The sequence below is a fragment of the Zonotrichia leucophrys genome, chromosome 8 (assembly GCF_028769735.1).
Source record: "Zonotrichia leucophrys gambelii isolate GWCS_2022_RI chromosome 8, RI_Zleu_2.0, whole genome shotgun sequence".
Classification (NCBI taxonomy): domain Eukaryota; kingdom Metazoa; phylum Chordata; class Aves; order Passeriformes; family Passerellidae; genus Zonotrichia; species Zonotrichia leucophrys.
The window spans coordinates 4,816,211-4,843,459 of record NC_088178.1 but is presented as its reverse complement, the minus strand read 5'-3'; the positions used below and the strand labels follow the sequence as shown (position 1 = coordinate 4,843,459).

At 37.9% G+C, this 27,249-nt stretch overlaps 1 protein-coding gene across 4 annotated transcripts in view; it reads left to right on the top strand.

Annotated features, from left to right (window-relative positions):
- The window catches only part of RABGAP1L (RAB GTPase activating protein 1 like), a 229,596-nt gene that overhangs the window by 32,916 nt on the left and 169,431 nt on the right, over window positions 1-27,249 (top strand). For all 4 annotated transcript variants that reach the window (XM_064719782.1, XM_064719785.1, XM_064719784.1 and 1 more), the window contains 3 exons: window positions 3,545-3,689; window positions 15,505-15,598; window positions 20,069-20,219. In XM_064719782.1, coding sequence (XP_064575852.1) covers window positions 3,545-3,689; window positions 15,505-15,598; window positions 20,069-20,219 — 390 coding nt within the window. The remainder of the gene's footprint in view (window positions 1-3,544; window positions 3,690-15,504; window positions 15,599-20,068; window positions 20,220-27,249) is intronic.

Here is a 27,249-nt window from a genome sequence, read left to right as displayed (position 1 = left end):
TATGGTTTCAGTGTCATGGTTTAACCCCAACTAGCAAGGCCCACACAGCCACTCGCTCACTCCCCCGTGGTGGGATGGAGGAGAGAATCAGCAGAGTAAAAGTGAGAAAACTCGTGGGTTGAGATGGAGACAGTTCAGTAGGGAAAGCAAAAGCCATGTGCTCAAGCAAAGGAAAACAGGGAATTCATTCACCACTTCCCATGGGCGGGCAGGTGCTCAGCCATCCCCTGGGGAAAAGTGTAACATTGGCTTGGGAAGGCAGATGCCATCATTCCAAACATCCCCCCTTCTTCCTGCTTACCCTCACTTTATGTGCCAGGCATGATGCCATATGGTCTGGAGCATCCCTTGAGTCAGCTGGGGTTAGCTGTGCTGGCGGTGTCCCCTCCCAGCTTTCTGTGCACCTCAAGCCCTTTTGCTGGTGGGGTGGCCCTGACTCTGTGTCAGCAGCTGCTGGGCAGGAGCTGAAACTCCCTTATGTTATCAACACCATTTCCAGCAGAAGCCCAAAACAGCCACTATGAAGGAAATAATCCTAACCCACCACACTTTGTAAACTGAATTGTAATGAGTTGTAAGTCATTGTTTTGTGGGCTTCAAGTATTTTGAACCTGCCTATTGAATTGTCTTTAATTCTCTACAATCACTAAAGCAAGTCCACGTGACTGGTGGAACTGGGCAATGGCTCTATAATTGTTCATTGTAAAATCCAAGGGCTGCTGACATTTACAATATGAGGGCAGATGGCTGTAAGAATGTGGCCAATTAAAGACAAAGGTGATGATGCTGAGATGTAAGAGAGTGAGGCTGTTATGATTGTAGCTCAAGTCCCTTCTGGTTTTGGCCTTGGCTGAGGTACATACAGGAGTACATCTGCCCACTCACTGTAGAATGCTGTGCAGCTGCATCCTCCTGCAGCCACTGCTCACCTCCTTTCTCCACAGACTGATGTCTTGGTATTGGCTCCAAAAGTGAAGAGCAGAGGCCAGGTTGCACCACTGTTCCAATGCCCACAGTACACGATCTTTAGCTAATGGAACCAAAGAGCAGGGATTTAATTTTACTGAGCCTAAAGGGACTGTTTGATTTGCTGTCTTTTTGTGGAGCATAGCAATAGGTCTGAAAAGACCAAGCTGTGTTGATGTTACATGGGAAAATTGCTGCTGTGTTTAACACTTAGGGAGTAAATAAATCTCAAGCAATGTTGTTTCTATATTTCTTCTAGAGATTAGCATAGCAACTTGGAATATAAGAAAATCTGAGAAAGCTGACTGTTACATGCAAATAAGAATATCTGCCTTTTGACATTAAAGAAAATACATTTATAAGTATTCTGTTCTCAGCTGTGTGATACTTATCTCTTATCAGTTCATCTTGCCTTTTAAATCACTTGCAACTGTACCATTTTTAATTGGGTAATATGGAAGCTTTCTTTTTCTCACCCCTTATAATGTGACAAACATACACATTCCTGTCTTCCCTGAAGAAACACGTGCATTTCTTCCTGCTGCAAAATTCAGAGTCTGTTGTGCAGATTTTTGAAAAAGAAATATTTTTAGTCCTAGTGATCCTTCTGCAAGATGAGGTCCTGATTGTGTTTGCCAGGATCTCTTTGGGTGACTTGTATCAAGTGTTTTTTCATCAATTCTCAGTTCTATTGCAGTAACTGCTCCTGCCAACACCTTTGAAAGATCCTGTACCTCAGGGCACTGTTACTCCTTGGGAAATAACTCTGCAGATGGCAGTGGGATCAGCCATTTGGGAACTTCTTGGGAAGGCAGTTGAGCATTAAGTAGATTGTAAAAAAATCATAACCCTTCTGAGGAAGGATTCAGGCACATTTAGTAGTCTGCACTGAGATGGGTAAGGTGTGTGCTCAGGTATAAAGAATGCTAAAAGCTGACAGAAATGCAGGTTAATGTGTCATTTAGGATTGTTCTTTCTGTCTGTCTTACTGTTTTCCTCATGCACATTTTCGTTGTTGGAACATGGTCCTTGTAATGGTGAGTTTGTGCCTCAGAGAAACCAGTAGTCAAATTTTTTACATTTTATACAGGTGGGTCTTGCAGTTAACCAGAACATGTGCAAGGAGCTGAAGATTTGTAATAATTTCAACATACAGCAAAACCCACAGTATCTCATGCCTTACTCTCTCAAAAATAAAAGCTATAGATAGCCATGCTTAATAACATTAGTGCTATCAATACTTGATTGATTTAACCAAGTACTTTGTAATTACTCAATAATGGTGTTATGTGAGAATAAAACAGGGATAACAGCTCTAATGTTACCCTACTTAATTTTTAGAGTTCAGGCTATTCATGCCCACACCCCAAAACTCATTAAGCTGACTTGATGAGAGATTCAGTCAGCAAACTGGCTGATAATTGGAACCTCTGCTTTAAGGGAAGTGGGTCTCAATTTTTAATCTAGAATAAATGAGGAAAGGTTTCTCACTATAAAATAACTTACACTGTGTCAGTAAAACAGTCCCTATTTAAGCTGCTCATTTGCATCATTTCACCAGGTGGTTGAGATTGGAAGTGTTGGTCAGTAGTTTGTGTATATCTCCTGTGCAGGTATTGTGGAGCCTTTCAACTTCATCATATTTGTTTTCCAACCAAGTTGAGGGTACTCTAACTGAAACTGTGTTATTTTTCATGAATAATTTGATGATTTTAGTATGTTCCAATAATTACCTTATTTTAATGGATTAGACAAGATGCACAAAGAAACAAAAGCACAGCATTTTGGGCTGCTTCATTTAATACCATCATTAGTTTACAATTATATACAATTCTCTAAAAATGTAGTCATCACAGCGTGTCACTGAAAAATAACTGTGTTCATAACTGTAATTCAAAGGAAAAACATATCTTCTTTTTATTTTAAATCTTGCAACTGCTTAAACTATAGTTAACTGGCTTATTTTTCTTAAGAAAGTAATAGAACTGTGGGATGGTGTAGGTTCACAGGGACCTTCAATATCATCTAGTTCCAGACCCCCTGCCATGGGACTCCATTACATTTCTCATTGGAAGGAGTATATTTTAAATTGTATTATGCTGAAGATACATTTTCCTGGTTTTTAGTGAGTAAAGAGCTAAAAAGAGATTTTCACAATTTAAGGCTTTTCTGAAGGGTGAGGTTTTGTTTTTTCTGCATTTTCTTCTTTACCTACAAAAAAAATTACTTTTCCCCCCCTCAGGCATTCAGTTCCTGTTTCACTTACTCCAATGTCTTTCCTCTTTGTTCTCTTCTATTTTCTTTAGCTGAGATTTATCTTTGACTTAATCTCATTATAGCTGTTTAAATAGGCAGGTTTTTTTAATCATTGTTCTGAACAATACTGAAAATGGTTGTTAAGAGGCAACTTTGGAAATAGTGCAGTTTTATTTATATTTTCTACCTGTAAAACTGAGAGAAACAGAACTGTCATTTGCTGCCATCTATTTTTGCCAAGGCAAGAAATCTGAGGCAGTCCTGACCAAAGTATTGTATAGCCTTATTTTTCAACCTAATACATATCCGTATTTTCATTTAGTCTGAAGGAAAAAGCCACACAAGTGCTGGAGATGCAATTTATGAAGTTGTCAGCCTGCAAAGAGAATCTGCCAGAGAGGAAGAATTAGTCACCCCAACAAGTGGAGGAGGGCCTATGTCATCCCAGGAAGATGAGGCAGAAGAAGGTAAGGATAAATGAGCACTTACAGTTTCCATGGATAGTATACTATTATATTTCTGCTGTTAATGTACTCAATTAATTCTTAATACAACTGCTTTGGACAAAAAAATTACCACTTTTTTTTTTATTAGGAGTAATAGTATTTTTACCAAGCCATTGTTTGGATGCCTTCTAATAGCAGCAGCAGATGATGTGTGTCCATCTTTGTGTGCTTCCAAATGCGTTGCTGAGGCACCTGTGCTCTGCCAGCAGGTTAGAAAATGCTTTTCAAAGGTGTTTTCTTCTGGTCAGAATGTGCTGTGCTACTGAAGAGGACAGCATGAAATTAGGCTTGAAATGGCAGGTTTTAAATGCCTGTTTTTAAAGAAAAACAAAAAAAATTCCCAGGCTCACATGGGGAATTTCCTCATCCCCTAACTGCTTAACATGTGATTTAGTTTCCCTCACTTATATCTAGGGTTTATTAAAATATCTCCTGGTTCAGTTGGAGATTGCTGCAGTTCATGGACCCAGTGTATTTGCCTGCCCGTTCCAAAGCTAACATACCTCAGTGTATTTCCCACTGTTGGAAGTTTTAGGGTTTTTTTCCCTCTTGGTGGGTGGAATTTTTTGTTTTGTTGTTTGTTTGATGGCCCTTGGCCTACTGTTGTCTCTTTGTGCTCTGAGGATTAGCCCATAGCATTCAGAATAGGCTTTCCCTGTGCCATTTTTGATCTGAATGTCTGATCTACCAGGAATTGTGATTATTTTTACCAAGTTATTCTTCAGATCTCTGCCATTCTTCTGTCAGTACTGTAAAAAGTCTCACTCACTACTGTGGAAAAATTCTTCCTTGATTCTTAGTTATTGGTAAGTGTTGGATTTTAGCTTGTGCAATATGAGTCAGAACCCTGGGATTAACAGAGGCTGGAGCAGGCAGGCGTGGTTATTCTCGCATATATGTAAACCCTTCTACATATCCCAGGTGACACCAAGCTTGCAAAACCCCCCCAGTCAGGTGCTCTTTGATCTGATTCCTGAAAGGGAGGGGAATGGGCACAGATCAGCGATGTACCCCCTTTGTATCAGGTGCTACTTCTGAATAGTACAAATGCTGTTTTCTCCAGAGGATTTCTTCTGTTTCTTTGGTATTTGGGATTGCTTTGCTGTTCACAGCAAGAATTAGTTCAGATTTGGCTTTTGGAACTTGTGGATCAGTGTAGTGTAATTCAGCTGTTGGTGTTCTTTTCCTTGCTGGATGTGTGAGTTGTAGAGCCAAATTGATCTTAAACTTGTTTGATAGGGTAGAGTTTAAATAATTAAATATTTTTTTCCAATATGGCAGTTATTGGGAAGGATGCAGCTGTTCCAGAATGTGGTGAATGCAGCGCAATTAGGAACAACATGCATACTGTCCTCTTGGTACTATTACAGAGTGGCTTTATCTTATTGCAGAGAACAAGTATTCCACTGGAGTATGAACCTAAGTTAACTTTGGTTTAGTTCTCTAATGCTAGTTTCCATATTTTAAATGTAGATTACTTCCTAAGAGAAGACATTAAAAATATGATGTGCCTCTGTTCTCATGGAAACCACATTTAGAGTTCTGTGCTGAGAAGTTCTTTATCCTGGAGGATATGCAGGTTCAATGAGTCATTTGCAGTTTTTCTAAATAAATCTCTTCATTCTTTTTTTTTTTTTTTTCTTTTCAGGGTACTAATTATGATGATGGAAAAAAACCCCTTGAGTTTACAATGTCTTGTCGTGGCCTTGGAAGAAGGCTTTTTCTTTTTTAATCTTAAGTGTGATAGCTACCTGGCTATATAGGTTCTTTTTACTTTTCTCCTTTTTTAATTTTTTCTTTTTTGCTTTTTCCTTATATGCCCACAGAATATTCTTTAATTGATTTCAAAAGCACTATACATTGCATTTTTCCTGTATAAGAATGCACTATTTGATTCCTGTGTACTCTGCATGCACACAGCTCACTGGGATGTCTTGTGCCATGAGTATATGAATAAAGATGGTCATAAAAAAGAAGGCATTTTCCAATATTCTTTTCTTTTTGTTTTAATGGGAGGCCAAACATGGTACCTGCCAAAAATGATTTTAAATAATCTCTATACTAAAGTTAGGCCTAATGTCTTTTAACAAGTGCTTGTAGAAATGAAGCTCATACAGTCTCTAAATAGCATTCTTAGCTATTGATACTTTTTCTCATTTTAGCTTGATTTTTCATGTGACCAGCTATATAAAAAATTAAGACCTTTGCTAAGATTGTGCAATTGTTACCTAGAGATATTTCAGGTCAACCTCACTTTTGTTTTTTAATTACTAATATTGTAATAGATATTTCTGGCAATCCAATCACTTATGGTTCCTTGCTTTGGAGGTGATAATTTAAAAAATAATTTTAATCTCTTGTTAAAGCCTAAGATGTAAAGCACACTCCTTAATAAGAAGCTTTCTATTAAATTATAAATGTAATTTTAAAAATATAAAATGGGATAATGAGGAAGTTCTTACCCTTTCTGTAAAGGTTTCAAATAAAGTGGATTTAAGTATCAACTTTTATTAATATGCAGAAAAGTTCACTGTTAACCTTAAGTAGAACCTTGTAAGCAGGTGCAGAGCACAGTTGGTTGAACTCCTTTTTCTCCTTTTTGGAGAATTAAGCAAGGTGAGAGCATGCCCAGAACTGATGGTGTGGATACTGCAGTATTGGAAAAAGCAAAGCTCAGAAAGCATTTTATTGTAGCATTGTTCTGCAGAGGATGAAGTGGCTGCACTTGTGAGCTTAAGGGTTGGGGGAAATAGCTTTCCAGCAGAAGCACTTAAAGGAAGATGTAGTCCCAGAAATAAATAACAAAGGGAGAAAGGAATGAATAGGTTGGCTGCTTTTAGCAGCAGTGCTTGCTTAGACTGTGAAATGATGACCTTCCTTTTGGTCTAATATTTGAATTATTAGATTTTTTTTTTTAATGAAACTTGACATTTCAGGAGAACACTAGATAACTCCATTTGAGTTTCTTCTGGAGTCAGGATGAAGTTGGAAGGTTAAGGATGACTGTATGAAGAAGTAGTTCTGTTCAAAACCAGAAAATACTCTTTAAGCTGATTATTACTGAGTTGAAGCTACTTTTGCTAACCCTTTCTGTCGTCCCTGGTGTCTGGTTAGGAGCTCTTGTTGCCATCTGTGAGTTGGCTGCAGAGTGAGCACAGAATGTTTAGGAGATATCCTGAAACAGGTAAAAGATGACTTACCTACCAAAAAGCTTCTAAACATGAGCTATGGGGTGCTTCTGGAACACTCTAAAATGACTTCCAGAAACACAGAACTGTTTCCATTTGTGTTTTGTTTGCCGAGGGAAAAAATAAAAAACTGAAGAAAGTAAAACTTTCATCTTCCTATTCCTATTAGCTGTCTGAACACTAAGAACAAAAAGAGATAGACAATAGAAAAATGAACTTCAGGAGTGTGGAAGTTCAGATGGTGGAGGATTGACATTGAAAATAGACATGAAAGAACAAGGGACCATCAAAGTTTCAGGAAAGCTCTGGGGGTGTTGTGCTGGTTCCACAAAAAGGTGTGTACAGGAGGGGAGAGGTGGACAATACGGAATGATCAGAAATGATCAGCCAGAGGAAGTTAAAAAGTGTGTCAGGTGTTGTGGGAGGGTAGAGGCTTTTTCAGTACTCAGGAAGGCAAAGGAGTAGAGGAGGTGATGTTTTAGGAGTGAATAGAACTACTGAGTATTTAGTGATAAAATAGGGGTTATGATGTGAACAAATGAGGGTGATTGTGTGAGAAAAATTGCATGACTAGTGTTGAAATAGTCAACTCTGCATTTTAATCCAAATTAAAAATAGCTTTGTGTACTTCACAGGAACTGTTTGTTATATTAATCCAATGCAGAGCAAAGTTGGGTCCTGAAGAAGATCAGTTAAATCTATCTTGGAGTCTTTTTATCATCTCCATAAATATGAACTAATATGTCACAAATCCTAAATTCATTAGGCCATTTGGCCAGTAGCCATCTCCAGACAAGAACCCTTTCTGTAGTTCCACAAGGAAAGAGTTTTAAAATACAGACACTACTTAGAATAGCGATTGAAAAGAAAATATTCTTGACAAGCCTGATGTCATTTTATGGACTCTGTCTGTAAAATAATCCAAAATGGATTATTTTTACACCTTACAACTTCAAAAATCATAAAATAAATGCACTCAGTTGACTTCTGGAGCTGTTATTGTGCTGCTAGGAGGAATGTGATCATGTGATACTTTCCTAAATAAATAGAAAAATACTGACTGTGGAGGACTTGTTATTTTTAACATGGTTACAGTTGATAGTTACAGTTGTATTTAGATTTGTTCATGCAAGTATGGCCTTTGTGTTACAAGGTGAGTACTTGAAATGTTTTGAACTTGAAGCACTTCTGTGGGTTGCAGAAGTATTTAATGTATTTGCAAGGTTATCAATTAAAAGGAAAATTGGGGGGTTTTTCAGGTTTTTTTTTCTGTTCCAGGAAGTGGAACACACCCAAGGAGTGTGACTTACCTTGAGCTCTTTTATCCCTCTCTTTTTCCCCAGTGTCCACTCGACACTCCTGCGGTGTGTGTGGGAACACTGTGGGTAGGGATGTTTTCTTTGATAAAATCTGTTCCTCACACTTCCTTTGTGAGGTTCAAGGCAAAACATGATTCCCTAATTCTGGCCTGTGGTTCATGAATGCTCCAGAGAATTCTGGTGATGCCTTTGGTTTTTTTTTTTGCAGAATGATAGTAAAGGATATTTTCTACTAAAGGTAGGTTTCAGCTCTGTGGGATCATAGTCAATTCTGTTTCTTGGATCTCAGGCTTTTTGGTTTTTTATAACTTTCATAAAATCTGTTCAGATTGTGGTACAAAATAGACACAAAATGAGCATAAATTGGTGTTTTCATCTTGTCTGGAAGCAATTGCTGATTATTTTGAATAATTTGGATGCTTTATTTATTAGTGGTTGTCTTTCCTTGTCTATCTGTAATCAGTTTGAAAAAGGATTTGCAATCCTGCTGGCTTATTCGGAATTCAAACTTGCTATTGCTAAAGGATCTTCTCACGTTTTTCAGTCATCAGTTTTGGGTGGCCTCAAGCTGCCACTGCTTAGATAATTGCACAATATCATGTAATTAAAAAATTAACCACTTTTGTATAAAGATTATTAAAAAGACTGGTTTTAACCAACAGCTTCTCTAACCTCAGTGTGAGGTACTTTTTTTAGTATTGATCATTAGCTTTCTGGTATTTTTTGAGTGTAAGTGATGTCTAATCTAAGCGCCTGGCATGCTGCCTTAAATGCCAGGCAACACATAACTTCTGAGTGTTTCTAACACTGATATATCTTTTTTCTCATTGATTATATCAAAGATGGAAGTAGATTGTAATCTACAAATTGATAAATTACTAATGCATTGCCCTAGAGTTGTGACAACACCTCCAGTTTTATTTCCTTGCCTGTTCTCTGAGATGTCAGGGATCAGACAGCATGGTACATGTGGAACGTGTTTGTGTTTACCAGACTACCTCCACTGTGCAGCATTTAGTTGGCTTTGTCATCTGTGTGGGAGCAAAACTACTGAACTGAAGCAATAATTCTTCTGCACTTTCTTTTATTCAGCTTTAAGCATTTGTACATCAAATTTAGAGATGTCATGGTGGCTCAATTTTATGTGCAATACATGAGGGGAGGATCATCTCTTGGATGCCCAGTTAAGGTTTATTTTTGGGACATATAAAAATAATTGTCATTTCATATGACAGTGATGCAGGGCCTGTGTTGAAAGTATATGACATAGAACAAAGTGTTTTAAAGGTAGGGCATATCAGATATATATGAGGATATAAGATAGGATTTAAAATGCAGAATTTGTTGTATTAAGAAGAAAAAGGTCATTTTGGCTGTCCATTGCACACAACCAACAGGACAGTTTGTTGTATTTTGGGAGATTTTTTTCCACAGTCCTTAACATGTGAAAACAGTGAATTATGGTGTGCAGTGAGGGAAAGGCAGAGGTCATCCAGCTGCATGCTGTGCCACCCTCTCTGTGTTATCAAATACAGGGTTTGGGATTCAGATTTTGTGTTGCATAAAGAAGCAATTAAATCTGCAGCCTTTTGAAAGGTAATCGAAATTTTGTGATTTTTCAGCATTAGGTTTCATTTGAATGATTCTAAGTGAAAAATGTGTATCACATAACTCCTAAAAAGGAATGAAAATCAAAATACTGGGTTTTTCTATTACTGGTTTGCTTTTAGTGAAAAATTGTTACCTTTATTTTTTGATTTTGCTCTCTTTACATGTACTTCAGTAGTTGCCAAATTAATTTTTCAAGTTAGTTATGTAACTAAGGTAAGCAGAAAATTCTTGTGAGCAGAATTCAATGCAAGTTCAGATTCATTAAAACTGTATTTTTTTGTTCTTGATTATTTCTCTTCCCTCTAAATAAGAGAATATACTGAGGATTATAATTTCATAAATAAGTTACTTGGAAGGCATTTGGAAATCATTCTGTGTTCATCAGAATATTTTGTAATGGTAAAAGTTGGATGTTTCTGAAAATCTGCCTCATTTAATACAAGAATGACTTTCGTGACTTAAACTTTGTTTCACTCTCATCCTCCCTGGCAGAAGTATAGTTCATGCTCTATAATTCCCTGTTACCTTATAAATGAAAATTTGCTCTTTTTGTGGCCTTTCTCACGATGCTTTTATCTTGTATGTATGGAAAGGTTCCATGTCAGTAACGCTGTGTCTTGTGCTCTGATAATATGCTGCCAACTTCAGCTCCTCCTTCAGGTTTGTTCTTCTCTTACATAAAAATCAAACTGTTCATATTTGAATTATTCCAGTTTTGTTCCCACTTATCTTAGAGACCTGACTTCCTTCTCCTTCAGACTGCTCCAGCTATATTATTTTTCAGTTCCACCTACTCTTTTTATTTCACATGTTACAGCTTCTAAATTAAAACACATTAAATATCCCTTTTCTCTTTCACATCAGTGCTCAAATCTCACCTGTTCATTTTTTAATCTGCTTTATTCATGAAGATTTTCTACACATTTTATGAGGTACTTCACTTTTTTACTTCTATGCTTAGCATCTCTGAAACAACTCTGTAAGTTGTTTTGTTGTCAAGTTTTTCACCTTGTTTCTGTTAACTGAAAAACGAGTTTGACTTTTGAGCTATTGTCATATTTCAGATGGACTAGTAGAATTTCCTGAAGAAGGACTTGAACCACTCAGGGAAGCTGCTCTATAGCTATATAATTGGTGTAAAATATGGTTGAAGGAAGTATTGTTTAAAGCCAAATTTTGAAGTGTGATGCAAAAAAATGGCCCACTGAAAAAAACAAGCATCCTAAACCAACCAAACAAAACAACCCTTTCACTGTAAAACTGGGGAGATGAAAAATGAATTTCAAGCACATTAAATACCTCCGTTTTTGTTGGTGTGAGTCCTTCACCAGAATTTATTTCTGAAAGCCAAAAAACAAATTTGATTCTGTTAATCCCTGATGGGAGAGAGGAACCTCTTTGCTGACTTTGTTCGGAGTTGGTTTCCTAAAGTATTTTTACAGTCTTTGCCTCACCTGTTAGCGCTATCCTAGGTACTGGGGTTACTCTCTGAGCATGACCTCTGTTTGATACCCTGGACTATCAAAATAAGAGATGAGAAGCAGGCCAAGATTTTGTGTTCCTCTATGTATGTTTTTTTTTTCCTGTGGGGTATTTGCTTAGCTAGTTAGTGTGCAATTCTTCTGGTTTGAACACTGGATGCCTCAGTATTTTGTTTGAACATCTCTTATCAAGAAAAAATACAGACTGGGGGAGAAAGTGGAAAATGAGCAGAAGTGTGGAGAATTTGTCCTTTGAGGAAATAAGTAGAGTGTCCTGGACAAGAAACAATAACAGTTAAGGTTTTGGGATTTTTTTTTCTTTTTGAGATGCGCTAAAATTTTTCAGGAGGGAAAAGAAAGTAAATGGCATAAATTGCAGGATAGAAAAAATTAGGCTTGAGCTGAGTCAAAAGAGCAGTAAAATCCTTGGAATAAACGGACAAAATTCTGTATATCCATAGACTGCCAATCTTCTGTGAGGGTTCCATCATATGTGACAGTAGCTTGGGAAGATGAATGGCATCACCTCAAAGTTTCCTTCCTGCCCTGCATGCTGAGCATGATGCCCTATGGTCTGGAGCATCCCTTGGGTCAGCTGAGGTCATCTGTTCCAGCTGTGTCCCCTTCCAGATTCCTGTCCCAAGTTCCTTTTGGTGCTCCCAGCCAAACCCAGCACACCTCTCACTCAGATCCTGGAGAGACCTGATCTAACCAGAGCTTGGAGTGGATCAGACCACCTGATCTCCAGAGATCTCTTCCAGCCCAGAGTATTATTCCATGCTGATTCCATACAGAGCAGTGCTTGCTGTGGGAGTGTGATCCTTCAGGCTTACTTTAAAAAGGCTCTAAATTCAGGCAATTGATTCATGAGGCATGACCTTTTTGTGAGTTTTGTGAATCATGATGCAATTCAAAGCAAAGCAGAAAACCTTTGAGATTTCCTGTTCCCTGGGGTTGGACTTAAAGCTTCTTTATGTGCACACATTCACAACCCCAAGGTTTGCTCCCTTGAGATGTCTTCCATTGTCCACTTGCTCTGACAAAGTTTTATTGCCCAGGTGATGGCTCTGAGAGGTCACGGTAAATCCAGGAAGAAGGAGAAATACACAGAACATTTAGAAAAAGGCATCTGTGCTATCCCAGCAGAGTAAGGGTGGATTAAATTATGCTTTGGCAAATTCTGCTGCCTTATAGATGCTATGGAACATGGAAAAAAATAATGTAGAAATACTCAGAGAAAAACATCTAAATATCCCTCCCATCACATCTTTTATTTCTTAGCTTATACCTTAATGCTCTAAGAGGTTAGAATTTGTAAATAGTCTTTATAATGGAAACAAAGTAGAGGTTTTTAAGGCTGTTTATTCTCTTCTCTTTGCCCTGTTCTATTTTGAAGTTTGACATTAGCGTCTTTTGAAAGCGAGCATATGGCATTTCTAATTAAGGCCTGAGATTTTCTGACTTATAACTGAATAATACATTTCAAACACTGCCAAGCCTTCCAGATGAAAGACTTTTCTAGCTGAAGCACTGGAGTGTATGTGCTGTGTAACACTGGTCTCCTTCAGAATTTGGAAGCATTTTGCTGGGAATACCAACTCAGTGAGAAATCTAGGGGTTTGTTTCTGTAGGCTGATGTCAGTATTCTTTGGCAAGCTCAGGTTTGGATCCAGTAAGAGCTACTGTGCTTTGTTGCTCAGAGGATTCAGTGGAGCTGCATTTTGAAATGGTTTGGTCTGCTGGGGAATTTTAGTCATCTTTATCAGATTCCAGGCTGCAGGGTTTGTTTGTGTGTGTTTTCAATGTTAACTCTTGTAGAGATATGCTGGGTTTATTCAGTCTCTCCAAAGAAAGTCTAATCTCTTCCTTTTGGTGTTGCGTGCCAAATTTTCTTCCTTTGCTTTGAATGCATAAAACCTTTCTGAAATTGTGGTTTGTGGTAAATTCCTGGTGTGAGCTGGGTTTCTTGAGATTCTTAATACTTACCAGTATCATTAACATGTACTTTGTGTCTCTGAATGACAAATGGGCTCATCTCAGAGGTTTTCTCAATTTTTTTTTTCTTCCTTCCTTGGGAAGTAGAAGGTTACATTTATTGTTCGTCCCTCTGACCTAGTTGTGCAATTCAAGAGTGGAGAGAATTAAATAGAATGCATTTGGTTCCCTATTTTTTGTTAGTTATTGCCATATCTGTGTGGTAAGTGAGGAAATTGGCCTTTGCACTATTTTTGGTAGTTTTAAGGGGGAAGCTGTGTCTTCAAATACACGTTTTCCCTCAGGACACAATTGATTCCTTTGGTTACTGGGAAACCTGTCATTGTGATAGAAAATTTTAATTAAAATTATAAACTTGGGATTTTAGATCTTATTTCCATCTTTAGGTCTAGTGAATGTGTGCAAAAGATTGTGTAACCTTTAAAATAAATTTTTTTGTAGATTTGTGATGCAGGTGGGTAGTTATTTTGATTGGATTCTTTTTAGTTGTAATGGGGAAGTATTTGAATGGAGGTTGGGCTGGTATTTGGGAACTGTAAAGCTGTACAAACAGGTTCCAAGCTGAAGCCTTTCACTAATGTATTGTTTATTTTGAAACACAGAGTTTTCTGATATGCTTCTCTCAGGGCAACATTTTTACTGTTAACTGTCCTTGAAATACAGTATATGCTTTGTCCTCACAGCTCACTGTCAAATTCAAGCGCTGATATTTTATTAATGACTTGTATTTGACAACTGCTGAGAATATAAATTAGAAATCTGTAATTGAAGTGAAAATGATAAAGATGAAGAGTTAACAGGGTAATTGCACAAATACTGAAGATCCTCTACCTGAACTATGCTGTCGACATAAAGCTGGAGTTGAAGTGTTTAATGCACCTAAGGGAATTCAGGGTATTAGATCAGCAACAAGATGTGACAGAGCTGTGTGGAAGAGAATATTGAAGGGATTTGGGGGGCAGATGTAGCTTTGGTTCTTCTTTTTTTTGTTGCATTTGAACTTGTGGAGAGAGTTCAGATCATAGGAAGGAGCAGTCTTGGAGCTCTCTAACATCAGACTGGCCATGGCTTCAGCATGCTCTGAAGTTGACTGGTTCCCAGAGGAGCTGTGGTTACCCCATCCCTGGAAATGTTCTAGGCCAGCCTGGACAGAGTTTGGAGCAACCTGGGCTGGTGGAAGGTGTCCCTGTCCATGGCAGGAGGTTGGAACTGGACGTGCTTTAAGGACCCTTGCCAAGCAAACTCTTCTGGGATTCTGTGATGATGACAAGAGGGCTGTTCCTGTGTCTCTTTTTGTGTTTCCTGCTAAAGACACTGAAAGCTTGAGCCTCTCAGCATCTGGTGTTGGAGTTGCACTTGTTTAATTCTTAGTATTTTATTCAGATAAAACTGGATAAAAGTCAAATACCTGCAAGACCATATTTGCATGAGGATTTGCCATATGGAGTTAGACTGTCCAGCTTACTGTGGGACACTTGGTTTGGATGGTTTTTTGAGCATGTTATTCCTGGCCCACATGATCCCCTCTGGGTTTGGGTGTTAGTCATATAATGGCATATATCCCTCTCTAAGTGTTTGATTTTTATTTATGAGCTTTAATTTGAAGCAATCCTCTCTGTTCCATGCACTATGGCCTTTCATGTCACAGTCTTCTTTTTTTTCTGCTCGTCCATGAGCTTACTTCAGTATAAAAAGATGATTTTGTGGCTTAGAGGAGGCTTCCTGAGCTCAGGGTACCTCAGGACAGCTAAAGGGATGTGATGTAACAAAGTAGCATTATCTACTATGCTTTAACAGAGACTTCTCCTTTTGTGAAGTCTGGAGTGGATGTGACTTGTAGGTAACACTGTCAAATTTCATTTAATGGAGAGTTGACAGCCTTGAAGCTTTTCTCACATAATGCTTTTCTAGGACCCAGTCCTTTCTCTGGTAACACTGCTGTGAATTATTCCCTAGTACTGTTCTTGTAAACTTTATGGTAACTTCATTAATACATTTGTTTGGTGAAGTCTGCTAAACAGTCTTTATGATTCCATTCAAATTTTGTATCTTTTTATGCTTTTAAAACTGATATATGAGAAAAAATTGTCTGAGCCTTGTATGTATGCATGTCTAGTGTCTGTGCTCTTGGGTAAACCTGTGCATGCTTTTGTTTTCTTTTGTTTTTCTTTATTTTTTACAGAGAGTGATAATGAACTCTCCAGTGGCACTGGTGATGTGTCAAAGGATTGTCCTGAGAAGATTTTGTATTCCTGGGGAGAGTTACTGGGGAGATGGTAATGCTTAATTTCTTACATTAGATTTTAGATATTAACATTTTATTTGGTTTGTGTATATTTTATTTGGTTTTATGTACTCCTGAGCAGGAGGTTTGACATTCTTCTGCTTACACAGTTTAAAAACTAAAATGCAAGACACATTGAAGTGTAGTTTTGAATCTTAATTTAAAAGGGACTGGTATTGATAACTTGGGGGTTTTTTTGACAAATCTTTCCTGTACTATGTGCAAAAGTCTGGTTTTGTTTGGTGTTTGAGAGTATTTGTATGTGCTCACACAGCAGGTATGAGTCTTCACAGGCAGAACTTTGTGGTCATTTGGGGCTGGCTGTTAAATCCTGAGGAAACTCAGTGCCAGGATGGGACAGACACAGCAACTCCCATGTGTCCTATCTAAGCCCTGCGTGCCAGCTGGTGTACATTTAATTTGTTTAGAAACACTTTTTTTTTTCTATTTTTGTAAATGTGCTGTATGTAAGCACTTGAAAAAGAATCTAGAAACTGTGAATCCTCACTGAAACACTTTCTGTTGGTGTATAAAATGAAGAGTATTTGTAAGCCCAGACTATATTCTCAACAGTGTTATTTTTGTTGTTTAATTAAGTGCTTCAGTAGCAGTGCATAGAGTGCCAAGAGAGGGAAAAGTGTGTTTGCTGCCTCAGAGAGACCTGAGCAAGTGCCAGAACCACTTACTTGCTTTTCCCTGTGTAAGCAATAGCTCCTGCTGCTGGAGACAAAAATAATCAGAGGCCCTTCATCTGGAATTGGCTGTTTCCTTTTCCTAACTCCGAAAAGAGAGATGAACAGCATTTTAGGGATTTATTTGGGTAATTCCTCCCTTGACTTGGCTACTCTGTATCTTTGGAGAAACAGCCTCTTGCTGCTGACCTCATCAGTATGGAGATCTCACCCAAAGGTTTCTGCATAAGGCATCAGGAGGTTTTACTGAGCTTAACTAAACCCTCTCCTTCTGTTGTTTTCACCTATTCTGCCACCCACGTTTCTGCCCTTAATCCAAGATTGGAAGATGCCAATTTTCAATTTAAGCTTTTTTAAAATTATTTTGCCAGTCGATTGTTCTGTTTTTGACCTGTGTCCTTGATAAGTACCTGGACTCTGTGGATGAGCATGTAGAAGTAAAAAGACACCCACAGCTCATGGTCTTAAGTTTCATGTATCCAAGTGTTTCTTCTGGTTACTCAAGTATACTAATCAATAAGACAAAACATTCAAAACTTTTGGCATAAACTATTTTGGAATCCTAACATAACTTACAGATAAATCAAGAGAAATTTTTAGTAGTTAAAGCAGCTTAAAATTAGTTTAAAGTGGGTTGAGAAATGAGTGGTCCCAACCTGTTTGAAGTCTAGCAAACATTTCTTCAGGAGTGTCTCAAGCAGAATTACCTGTGGAGAGAAATTCAAATTTGTAAACTGCTTGAGTTCTTGAATAGCGTTATGTTACAGTCTAAGAACAAAACTTAGAGTAACAGGTGAGAATTGGTAAGGATTTGAAAACTAAAAATAAATCAAAAGAAAATCTTGTAGTGTTGTTGAAAACAGCACCATATGTTAGTAGAAGATCTGTGCACTTGTAAAAAATGTAAATAAACAAAAATTAACATTTCCACTTGAGGAACTGGTGTGCTGATTTGTCTCTTAAATGAAAAATTTCTTGCTTTTAATTGCTTTTTTCATTTCATTAAAATGTCACTGTAACCTATTGGACTCAGCAGAAACACTGCTCCAGGACTCTCCTTCAAGGATATAAGCAGAAATGAGAATAAAATAATTTACCAAATAGATAGAACAAACAATTGAAAAGTGATGCTATATCTGTTTGTTTTACTATTTACTGCATCCTCAGCATTAAAGTTGTTCTTGCCAGCTAAGCTACTTCAGCTGACTGCTCAACTATTTCTTTAAAAAAAAACTAGTAGCAATGATCAATAACTGTCTTTGATCAGAAACATATTTATCAAGTTGGAGCGTATTCTGTTCATTGCTGTTCTGTGTCCTTTCTCTCTGTTATTTTAAAATTGTATTTATGAGTTTGTGCAGGAGAGTTGCAACATTTTGTAGCAAATTAAAGATGTCAGCATCCATGAATGGTGTCTCCCCCACATGATGAAGAGTAAGGTTAGAGTAATACAGGCTTGTATTTTATGCTCACTTCAGTTGTTCTGAGCAAGGATTATGGAAGCACAAGCTGTTTCCCAAAAAGCCATCCAGTACTTGGAAAATTGGCTGTAGCATTTGGTAATGCTATCCATCATGGACTCATATTGCTAAAGTATTACCTCAGGCATAAAATACAAATCTAGGACAGGGCCAGTAAAGTCTGGTTGTTTAATTCTCGGTTGGGATTATGTTCAAGATGATGTTATAGCATGTGTTAGTTGTTGCCTTGTATTGTTTCCTTGGTTTGGCTGAAAATTTCCTTGTTATGTTTCTATGGAAATTTCCCTTTTATTTGATCAGCTTGCTCAGTCCTCAGGGGATGACACATATGACCAGAACCGTGTAATAACCAAACTAATCCACAACTAGAGCTTCAACTTTCTGATGTGTTTACTATATATCTATTCCTCCACATGCATGTCATAATTCTGTAACTGTTTAGAGTATCTGGTCATAGAATCATGGAATAGTTTGGGTTGGAAAGGACCTCAAAGCTCATTTCATTCCACCCTCCTGCCATGGGCAGGGACGCATTTCACTAGCCCAGGTTGCTCCAAGCCCTGTCCAGCCTTGCCTTGAACACTTCCAGGGATCCAGGGCCAGGCTCAGCTTCTCTGGGCACCGTGTGCCAGGGCCTGCCCACTCTCACAAAGAAGAATTTCTCCCCAGTACCCATGTAACCCAACCTCTCTGTCAGCTTAACACCGTTCCCCCTTCTCCTGTCACTGTCTGTTCCTAAAAAGGTTCTTTCCCTCCTTTTCATAAGCTCCTTTAAGGTACTGAAAGGCTGTGATAAGGTCTCCCTGCAGCCCTTTCCGTCTCCAGGCTGGACACCCCAAGCTATCCCAACCTGTGTCCATAGCAGAGAGGTTCCAGCCATTGGAACATGTCTGTGGCCTCCTCTGAAGCAGTGCAAGTCCTTGAAGTGTTTAGTGCTTTTAATATTTCTGTGAATATTGGTTTTCTTTCTAGCTCTTTCCCATCACAAGACTGTTGAGCTAATGTGACTGACTACAAAATGGACTGAAAAAGATAAAAGGAACTAGTTTTTATTTGGGTATCTGAGGGATGAAGATAAGGATGAAATTACTTGTACTGCACTGCACATTTAAAAATAAAAATAATTATTGTTTTCTTAAAGAATAAGGGTGTTATATAATCACATACTTTTTTTAGTTCTCAGGTCATTAGGAAATACAGGGATATCATCCCCAAAGCATAGGAAAATGAAATAGCTTAGAGTATCTTTTTTATTTAAACAGCAGTGATAACCTGTTCATGTCCTAATGACCTGTTTCATAGGTTGAGCACTCTAAATATTCCCTTCAAATCCAGGCTCAAATTGCAGGTGATTTAATTAATCATGGCTTGCTGGCATTTGGCTAAACAGCCACTCTCACTACTCTGCTTCCAAGAGAGCTGGGAAACACCACAGTGGTCAAAGCACTTGGAGAGCACAGCACTTCCTACAGCAGAGAGAGCCAAAAATCAGTTTGGGCAGCCTTCTGCTGCGTTGCTCTGAAAATTGTCACGAGTCTAAGAGGGTTTATATCTAGATCAGCAAATACTGGTATCTCCAAAAGAGCTTTGCAGCATCTATGATGGAAAGTTCTGTAATATTGTGCATGTGCAGTGACTTTTGTATTCCTGTATTTCTTGTTTTGTGTGTGTGTCTGAGCACCAGCTCAGACCAACAGGCAGATTTATTTGAGGTACTACTGAGGTAGTAGGATTGTACAAATGTGTGTGCAAGTGTTGCTGTTTGTGGCACTTGGAGCAATCTTTGGCATGAAGCGTGGAACTAGAACCTCAGTCTTCTTAATACTACTGTTAAATTGTCTTTTGTTTTCCAAAATTTGTTTTTTCTGTACAGCTTAAGTTATTTTTAATTTATTTTTCTAAACCTGAGCTAGATATATATGTTGAACAAATATTTAAATTTAATTGTCTGCACAGATGGCATATTTTTCTCTTTCAATTCAAGTTGTTCTTTATTAGCCAGCTTATTTCAATTTCTGCAACTGCTTATTCTTAATTTTCCCTGATGTCTCCACACCTAGAGAATTTATATATCACTACATTTTGCCACTGGTTCTTACTGTAAATCCTTGCAGAGTTTTTGCTTTCCATCTGACAAACACTAACTACTGTAACCAGTGGAAGAAAATTTTGTGTTGCCAATTGCTGACTCTGCTTTAGTAAATAACTTTAAAGATTTTTAATGTTTTTAATCTTTATTTTGAGTCCTGTAGTGGAAGTATAACAGGTAAATGATTATTTTTGTTTCAGGCACAATAACCTTGTTGTGAGACCAAATGGGCTGTCCACTCTGGTGAAGAGTGGTGTTCCAGAAGCACTGAGGGCAGAGATCTGGCAGCTGCTGGCAGGATGCCATGACAACCAGGCAATGCTGGACAAATACAGATTGCTCATCACAATGGTATGGGATTTATTATTTGTTCTTTCCTTCTTTTATTCACTCTCCTTTGGTGGAGATAAGTTCTGCTGGGCAGCAGTCTTAGTCAGTGGCAGGGTGGCAGAAGAATGAAACAGTTTGACTTGTTTTAAGCAACTGAAATTATGATTATGTGACTTTACCTCCTGCCATGGGTACCTGCTGCATGGCATTAGCAATAGAAATTACTGACCTATATCTGTAGTAATGCTTGACATTAAGCTTTCTGTTCTCTTCCTGTGTTAGTGACAAGAACATCACCTTGTTCAGGTGTTTCCTTGTGGGTTTTTTCATAAACTCACATCCATCACTTTGTTTTTTCAAAAGTTTGTTTTATGTTTGTCTTCATTTTAGGGGTTTCAATTCTTAAACTCAAACAAAATGGCACAAAATTGAGTATTTCTTCTTTCTGTTGTTTATTTTAAAAAAGAATGTTAAAAGCATTTGGACCTAGAAGAAAACCAGTCTCCTTGCTGTATGGGTGAGCAGAGAGGATAATGCTTTTAGGAATCAATTCCATCAGTGCAGTCAATGAGCATTCTATGTCTGTGGAGCTGTTTGGTCTGTGATGGCACAAGTGAGGAGCTCTGTGCAGTGTCAGAGATAATCTCAGAGTTTGGGTTCTGAGGCTCTGCTCCTGCAGGGCTGTTCCAGCTCTGGGAAGTGCAGCAGTCTCCAATACAGTTTTAATGACTGAAGTGGATGAGGATCATTTTGTGTGCTGCTCAGAGCAAGTGCTGCGTTTGGTACCTGGCTTATGAATATCTGTCCACACAGAAATTCTGGGGTAGATGTTGTTACTCAAACTTTCCTTTCCTAATGTTTTCATATTGTTTTGCTACTTATCCTCTTAATTTGACATAATTAATTATGCTTGGGAAGTTTAGAAGCATCCCCAGTGTGAGAGCTGTCCTAGTGGCTACTTTTTTCTTTACCAAGGAAGAATGTTTTGCTAGTGTAAATTTTTCATTTTGATGTTGTAGCTGTGTTATATTTTCCTTAGAAACCATTCACAGGACATCTGTCAGCTGTATGGTGCATCAAAGCCACCTCCATTATTTGTTCCTGCTTTCCAAAAGTGGGAGAGACGTTTGTTTCAGGGTGGAGGAGGGAATGGAAAACTTCTAAAATGCAAGGTTTATCTTGATGTTGGGGCCTTGTGCCTTAAAAATACTTTGTAACACTTGGCCTTTTCACTACAGAGATATTGCAGTGATGAGTATTTTGGAAGATGATATTTCATACAGTATTTAATATAAAATATTGCAGTTTTACTGATGAAAAATTTAAATCCTCTGCTGAACAGAAGCATTTATGCAAACAGAGATTTTTTTCTCGAGTGAATAATTTTCCTTCTGAAGTGACAAAACTTCTTCTGTAGTCTATATGTCTAAACTGCTGGCAATCACATCATTTGACAGTAAAAGACTCATGAAAGAAATGAACAGGAGAGAGCCTGTTCATACCAAAGCTAGGGCCCATCTTTGGGAAGAGTTAATATGCGATGCTCCAGAAAAAAATGTCAACTGATTTTTTTTTTTTTTTTTAATGAACTATTATCTGATATTTATGTCTCTGAACAGAACTTTTCAGTTTCATTTTGGTATGTCAGTGATGTGAATTAAGGAGAGAGAGGAGTAGTATATATCTTTTAGTAGTAGATGCTACTAAAATCTTTGTTGTATGTGTGTCAATAATAACCTAATAATAATTTAATAAGCTTCAGAATTATTTGGGTATTAATGACTGTTCACTTGCTTCTCCTGTATGAGAAAGCAGAACTGATTTCTTTTATCTGCATTTTCGTTATGCTAACATACCAACAACACAAACTTTATTTTTTCCACAATTACTTAATCTTCCCATCAAACCCATCATTTTCATCTTGATTCTTTCAGTTTATGTGTATGTTTATACAAATTCATTGTCTCCTTGTGTTTTGGATTCTGCTTGATGTCTCTCTTCTGGAAGCTGGATATCTTTGTGGGGTGCCTTGATTACTTCAGCATATATTCCTTGAACATATCTGTTCCTGAGCCACTCTTAGGGGAGTGGGGAGAGCTGGTGATTCTCTGCACTTGCAGTCCTGGGAGTGAAGTGGGCTCAATACCAGAAGAAGGAGGTGCTGCAAACATCTGTGAACTTGCACCATTGCCTACTGACACCCCTCAATCCCCAGAACCTCTCTCTTTTCAAACAGCTCCCCACTGCTGCCCAGTCCCTGAGTGAGGTTCTGTCCTACGGTATTAGATCCTTCCTCTGAGCCTGCTCTCCGAGCACTCCAGTCCTTCCCTGCTCATCCAGCCTGACATGTGCCCCTGTGTTAAATTGATAATTGTGAGGAACAGGGCACTGGAGACCAGTAGAAAAATCTCTGCCATGAATCTGTCACAGCTTGAAAGATGAACACAATACATAGAATTATTAGTACTGAAAATGTGATTTATGGTTGCCTCTTCTGGGGACAGAGCTAAATCTGGTAAAAACTCTGATTTTTGTACAGTGTTAGTGGTTAACTTCTGGTGAAACTAGTGAGAGTTGTGTTGTTGGCACACCAAAAATGTGTGCCTTGTGATACTCTCAGTGACAGCAGACTCTCAGCATTTAAATTTGGTTTAGAGACCATGGTGTAGACACATTAGGTGATGTGTTCCAGTCTTGTGCAGCAGTGCTGTGTTAGATTGGCCAGCTATCAGTCCCATCACCTAAGAAATCTGGCTGTGCATCTATCCTGTGTTTATCCATCTGTATGCAGAGCTCTGGAACCTGCTGCAGTGTTTCTCAGCGACAGGAGTGCTTGCAGTGTGTTCTGTAGGGGAGGGTAATTTGGGGCTTGTTTTAGAGTCTCAATTCAGCACTGAAAGAAAAATAAAATGTCTCATTTAGAAAAGTCAATGCTGCACTTATTTTCTCCAAAAGGCCTCCATGTCCTCTAATCCAGAAGTCTGTCAGGAACGATCTTATGAGCTGTGTTCCCTCTTCCCTAGATCAGAGCATTCATTTTCCATCTCTAGGTGAGTTGGGAGTTCCAGGAGGGAAGGGAGAAAGAAATCCTTGTGCTCTCACAAGTACTGACAAGCACTCTCTTAGGTCTCCTGCTGAGTTCCAGCTTGATGATTACCATGAGCTGCTCAGGAATTTTGACTGGAGCACAATAATAGGCCTTGCATACAATTTTAGAGAGTGGGAGTTGTGATTTGGCAGCTGTTTCATTTCTGACATATATGTAAATGTGTTCTGTATGACAATCAAAATCTGCCTTACTTCCCTTGCCACGGGCTCTTCACATTGCTGCACGTGGCACCTGACAGGAAGGGAGAAGTCACATACACATCAGTAGGGATAAATGTCTGTTTTTATTTATGTAATTATTGCAAGGAAAATAAAATCAGAGTGAGAAAAATCTGCTTGTTATAATGAAGAGGTAATACTGTACTTAAAGAGCTTTTGTAAAATCATGTCTGATCTGTTTGTTAAAGAATACAGAAAAATGTGCACAAGCTGAAGTCAATTCATTGACAGAGTGTTTTCTCCTGCCCTCTTGGCATTATGTCATCTTCACTGGTTCCTCTCCAGAGACTGGAATGAATTTTTCCTTGATGAGGTGTATTCAGAGCTCTGATAAACTGGTGACTGCCAAGCCCCAGTGTAGCCTGTTTAGGACTGGAGTGAGTGGTGCTTGTCTGCTGCAGGAATCAGGGATGGTGCTCCCCTTGCCCCAGTGGGTTCTTGTCAGAGCAGGTGTCAGGCACTGCCACTGTGTGCATGAGGAGAAATTTGCTGTCACATGATGGCAGTGATACAGCAACTTAGCCTAAAATGCTTGTTGCCTCTGCATGGGGACAGATGTTTTATTTATTGTCTCTTACTTTGCTTATTATCAGAGTTTTGCTTCTCTGTTTGAGGTGGTTTCATTCTTGTAGGAATTCTCAGTGCTGAATTTCTAGGGTGAGACTTATTTCCTGTCAGAGCTGAGTGTAGTAGTGTAAGTAAAATGAGAACAGGAACAGGAGGCTGTCACTCATGTTCTGTAGTTTGAAAACTTTTGGGTGGACTGTTTTAAGGTAGCATTTCTGGTTCTAAACTGTATGATTTATTCATAAAAGGCTTCCAGTTTTCAATAGAAATTCCCTTAAGAAATGAACTGTATGTTCATCTATCAGCATATATAAATTCATTTTAAATGCAGCTACTGCTGTGGTTTAAGGAAGCAGAATTTTTTAAAATTTATTATTATTATTATTTTTAAGTAAGATCAGAAAAATGAGCCTCAGATACAGCAGAGGTTAGTAGTGTTGTATTACTCAACACAATGAAAGTTTGTGTAGGAATGAGAATGCCTCGTTTTGAACAGGGTGGTGATATTGAGTTGAAGTTCTTAAAGAAAGATTGAATGGCTGTCCTTCTAAATGACTTGTAAGAGAACCAAAAATAGGATTATTTGTTTATTGTCATAATTTCCTTTGGCAATATGAGCATGTGCCCAGGACAGTTAGAGATAATAACTAATTAAAGGGTCAGGCTTCAAAGCCTTGGCCAAAACCCAGCTTTTTCTGCTGACTGTATTTTTTGGTGGCTTATCTCTGGAGCAATAACATTTCAAGGCACTCCACATATGAGTGAAAATCCTAAGAATTCTTCCAATCTTTGAGAGACATGAAAATAACAAATCTCAGTAATTTAATAATTTGAAATGGCACTAATCAGAGGGATCGCTACTCCAGCAATTTAATTCTCATGCAATGGTGAGCAGTTATAGGAAAGTATTTTCCATTGCTGCAGAAGGTGGAGCAAATGGATTGGATTTGGGGCTGGATGAAATGAATCAATTTAGAGTGAATGTATGTAGTTTATCTGTTCAGTTTGGACCAGCATTGTTATTGCTTATTCCTACAAGACAAATCCTCTTTTTTTAAAGCAAAAGAAAAAAACCCAGAAGTTAAGCTTGCAGGTTTCTGGAATTGTGTCTTGTCCTAAATCAAGAGTTAGAAATAGCATAGAAGAAAATAGCAAAACCTGTTGTTGAAGTTTTAACACAATCTTCCATGTATTGAATTGACTCTAATTATTTGTTTCTTGGAGCATCTCTCTTCAGACTGAGCTTCAAGCACTGAAGATCAACTTTCAAGTAAACCTAATGCAGAAGTATATTTATTTTTTAAATTTTGAATTTATCCAAACTGCTCAAACACTAAAAGGTATTCACTTCTTTGTTTCACACTCAGTATTTACTTGGCTTTTTAATTTTGATGGCCAGTTTGCATAGTTAGGAAAAGGAAAACTGAGGAGATCACAGGTGAGTCACTCTGTCTATCCAAAGAAGATTAAATGCAGTTGACTTTGAAACTGGTGCCTTGATGCCAGGTTTGTGTGGTCTTGTTCATTTAGATTTTTAATTTATTTTATTTGTGTGAAGCAAATACAAGTTGTGTGAAACAATTTACCTGGGAATTGAGAGAATTCCTTACACAGGAAGGCTATTTTAGTGGGAGTAGAAAATGAATCCAGCTTGTTATTTGCAGCCATACCAAAGGATGTGAAGTTAGCATTAAGGAGGGGAAGAGGAATATTTTTTGTCCCAGTGGCATTGTGCAGGGTTGCACTGCTCAGTCTTCTGAGACTAATTAATCAGTAAGGGTGTCTAATTAAAAAGATGACTGTTCACCAGCTGCCACAGCAGGCTGGTTAATGGACTGAAACATTAGAGTATTTTTGTAGGAAATATTTGTGTTCAGAATGCTGCATCTGTTTGTCCTGATTGAAAATGGGGGAGTTTAGGCCTCCCTAGCAAGGAATAGATTTATTTTGGTTTCGCATATTTATTTTGTCGCCTTACTAATTAGGAGTTGTCTCCCTTGACTTTTAAAGGAAAGAGATATCAAGGATGGCATAGCAGTATGCTAAACAGCTGTAAAAGATCCTATTACATAAGGATCAATGATCATTGTAATAAAAATGTGAATTTTTTTCAATTGATTGAAAAGAGAAAAAGCTAATACCTGTTACTTTGCCTTTTGAATGAGGCACTTGGGCATTAAGCAGAATAATTCTGGAGGAACTGATGACTTTTTTGAATTTCCTGTTTCTTTGAAATTCTGTATATATAGGCAGTTTCTTAGGTTTTACTTTTCCCACCTTTTCTCAAAAGATAAGGATAGGATGACTGTTACTCAACTCTTCTCTAAAATTGAGGTAATTCATTTCATGGCAAGTACAGTCTTGATATTTTTGTAATGTAATGTGGTTTGTAGAGACAAATCAGCTCCTGCTGGTTGGAGTGATCAGAAGCTTCATTTTTGGTGTAAGCTGATCTGTTGGTGCTGACAGTTACAGTCACCTACTTTGAATTATTTTAGTGGTGCTGCAACACTGTGGGACAATAAAGTATATAGGAACTGAAAATACTTACTAGAAATCAGTGAAAATTATTGTCTCTGAAGAGTAGAAGTTGATACAATTTTAATTCTTTAAATAGCTTCATTTAAATTCAGACTTCAGATAAAAGGTTTAGTTTATGATAAATGTACCAGGGTACCTAGTTCCACAGCAAATGTTAATGTTTCTCTTACAAACTCAGGAATAAAATGTCCCTAAGGTGAATTTAATTTGCTAAGTTTTGATTCATTTAGCACTCATCTGGAAAAAGTCTTTCAATTTTGTGTGCACAAAAGGGAAAATGTTATGCTAAGTCTTCATCTTCAAATGAATTAATCAGTTTAGTGACAAATCCCTTCAGGAAATAAAGGAGGAGCATCAATTAGTAATTTTTATTTTTATGTAATCTAAATTTTAATGTTTCTGTATGGTACTTGAGGTGGAAAATATCACAGTAGTATTTTATTTTCATGGCCTGCATAAAATGATAAAATTTTCTGCTGCATTTTTTCTGCAGCTTGTTTTCCATACATAACCACATATAAGAATATTAAAATAACACAATACAATTCCTGGCTCTTGAGGTGATGTATGACCTCTCTGCCCTTAAAGTATCTTCAGTTGACACATTTATTCTGAA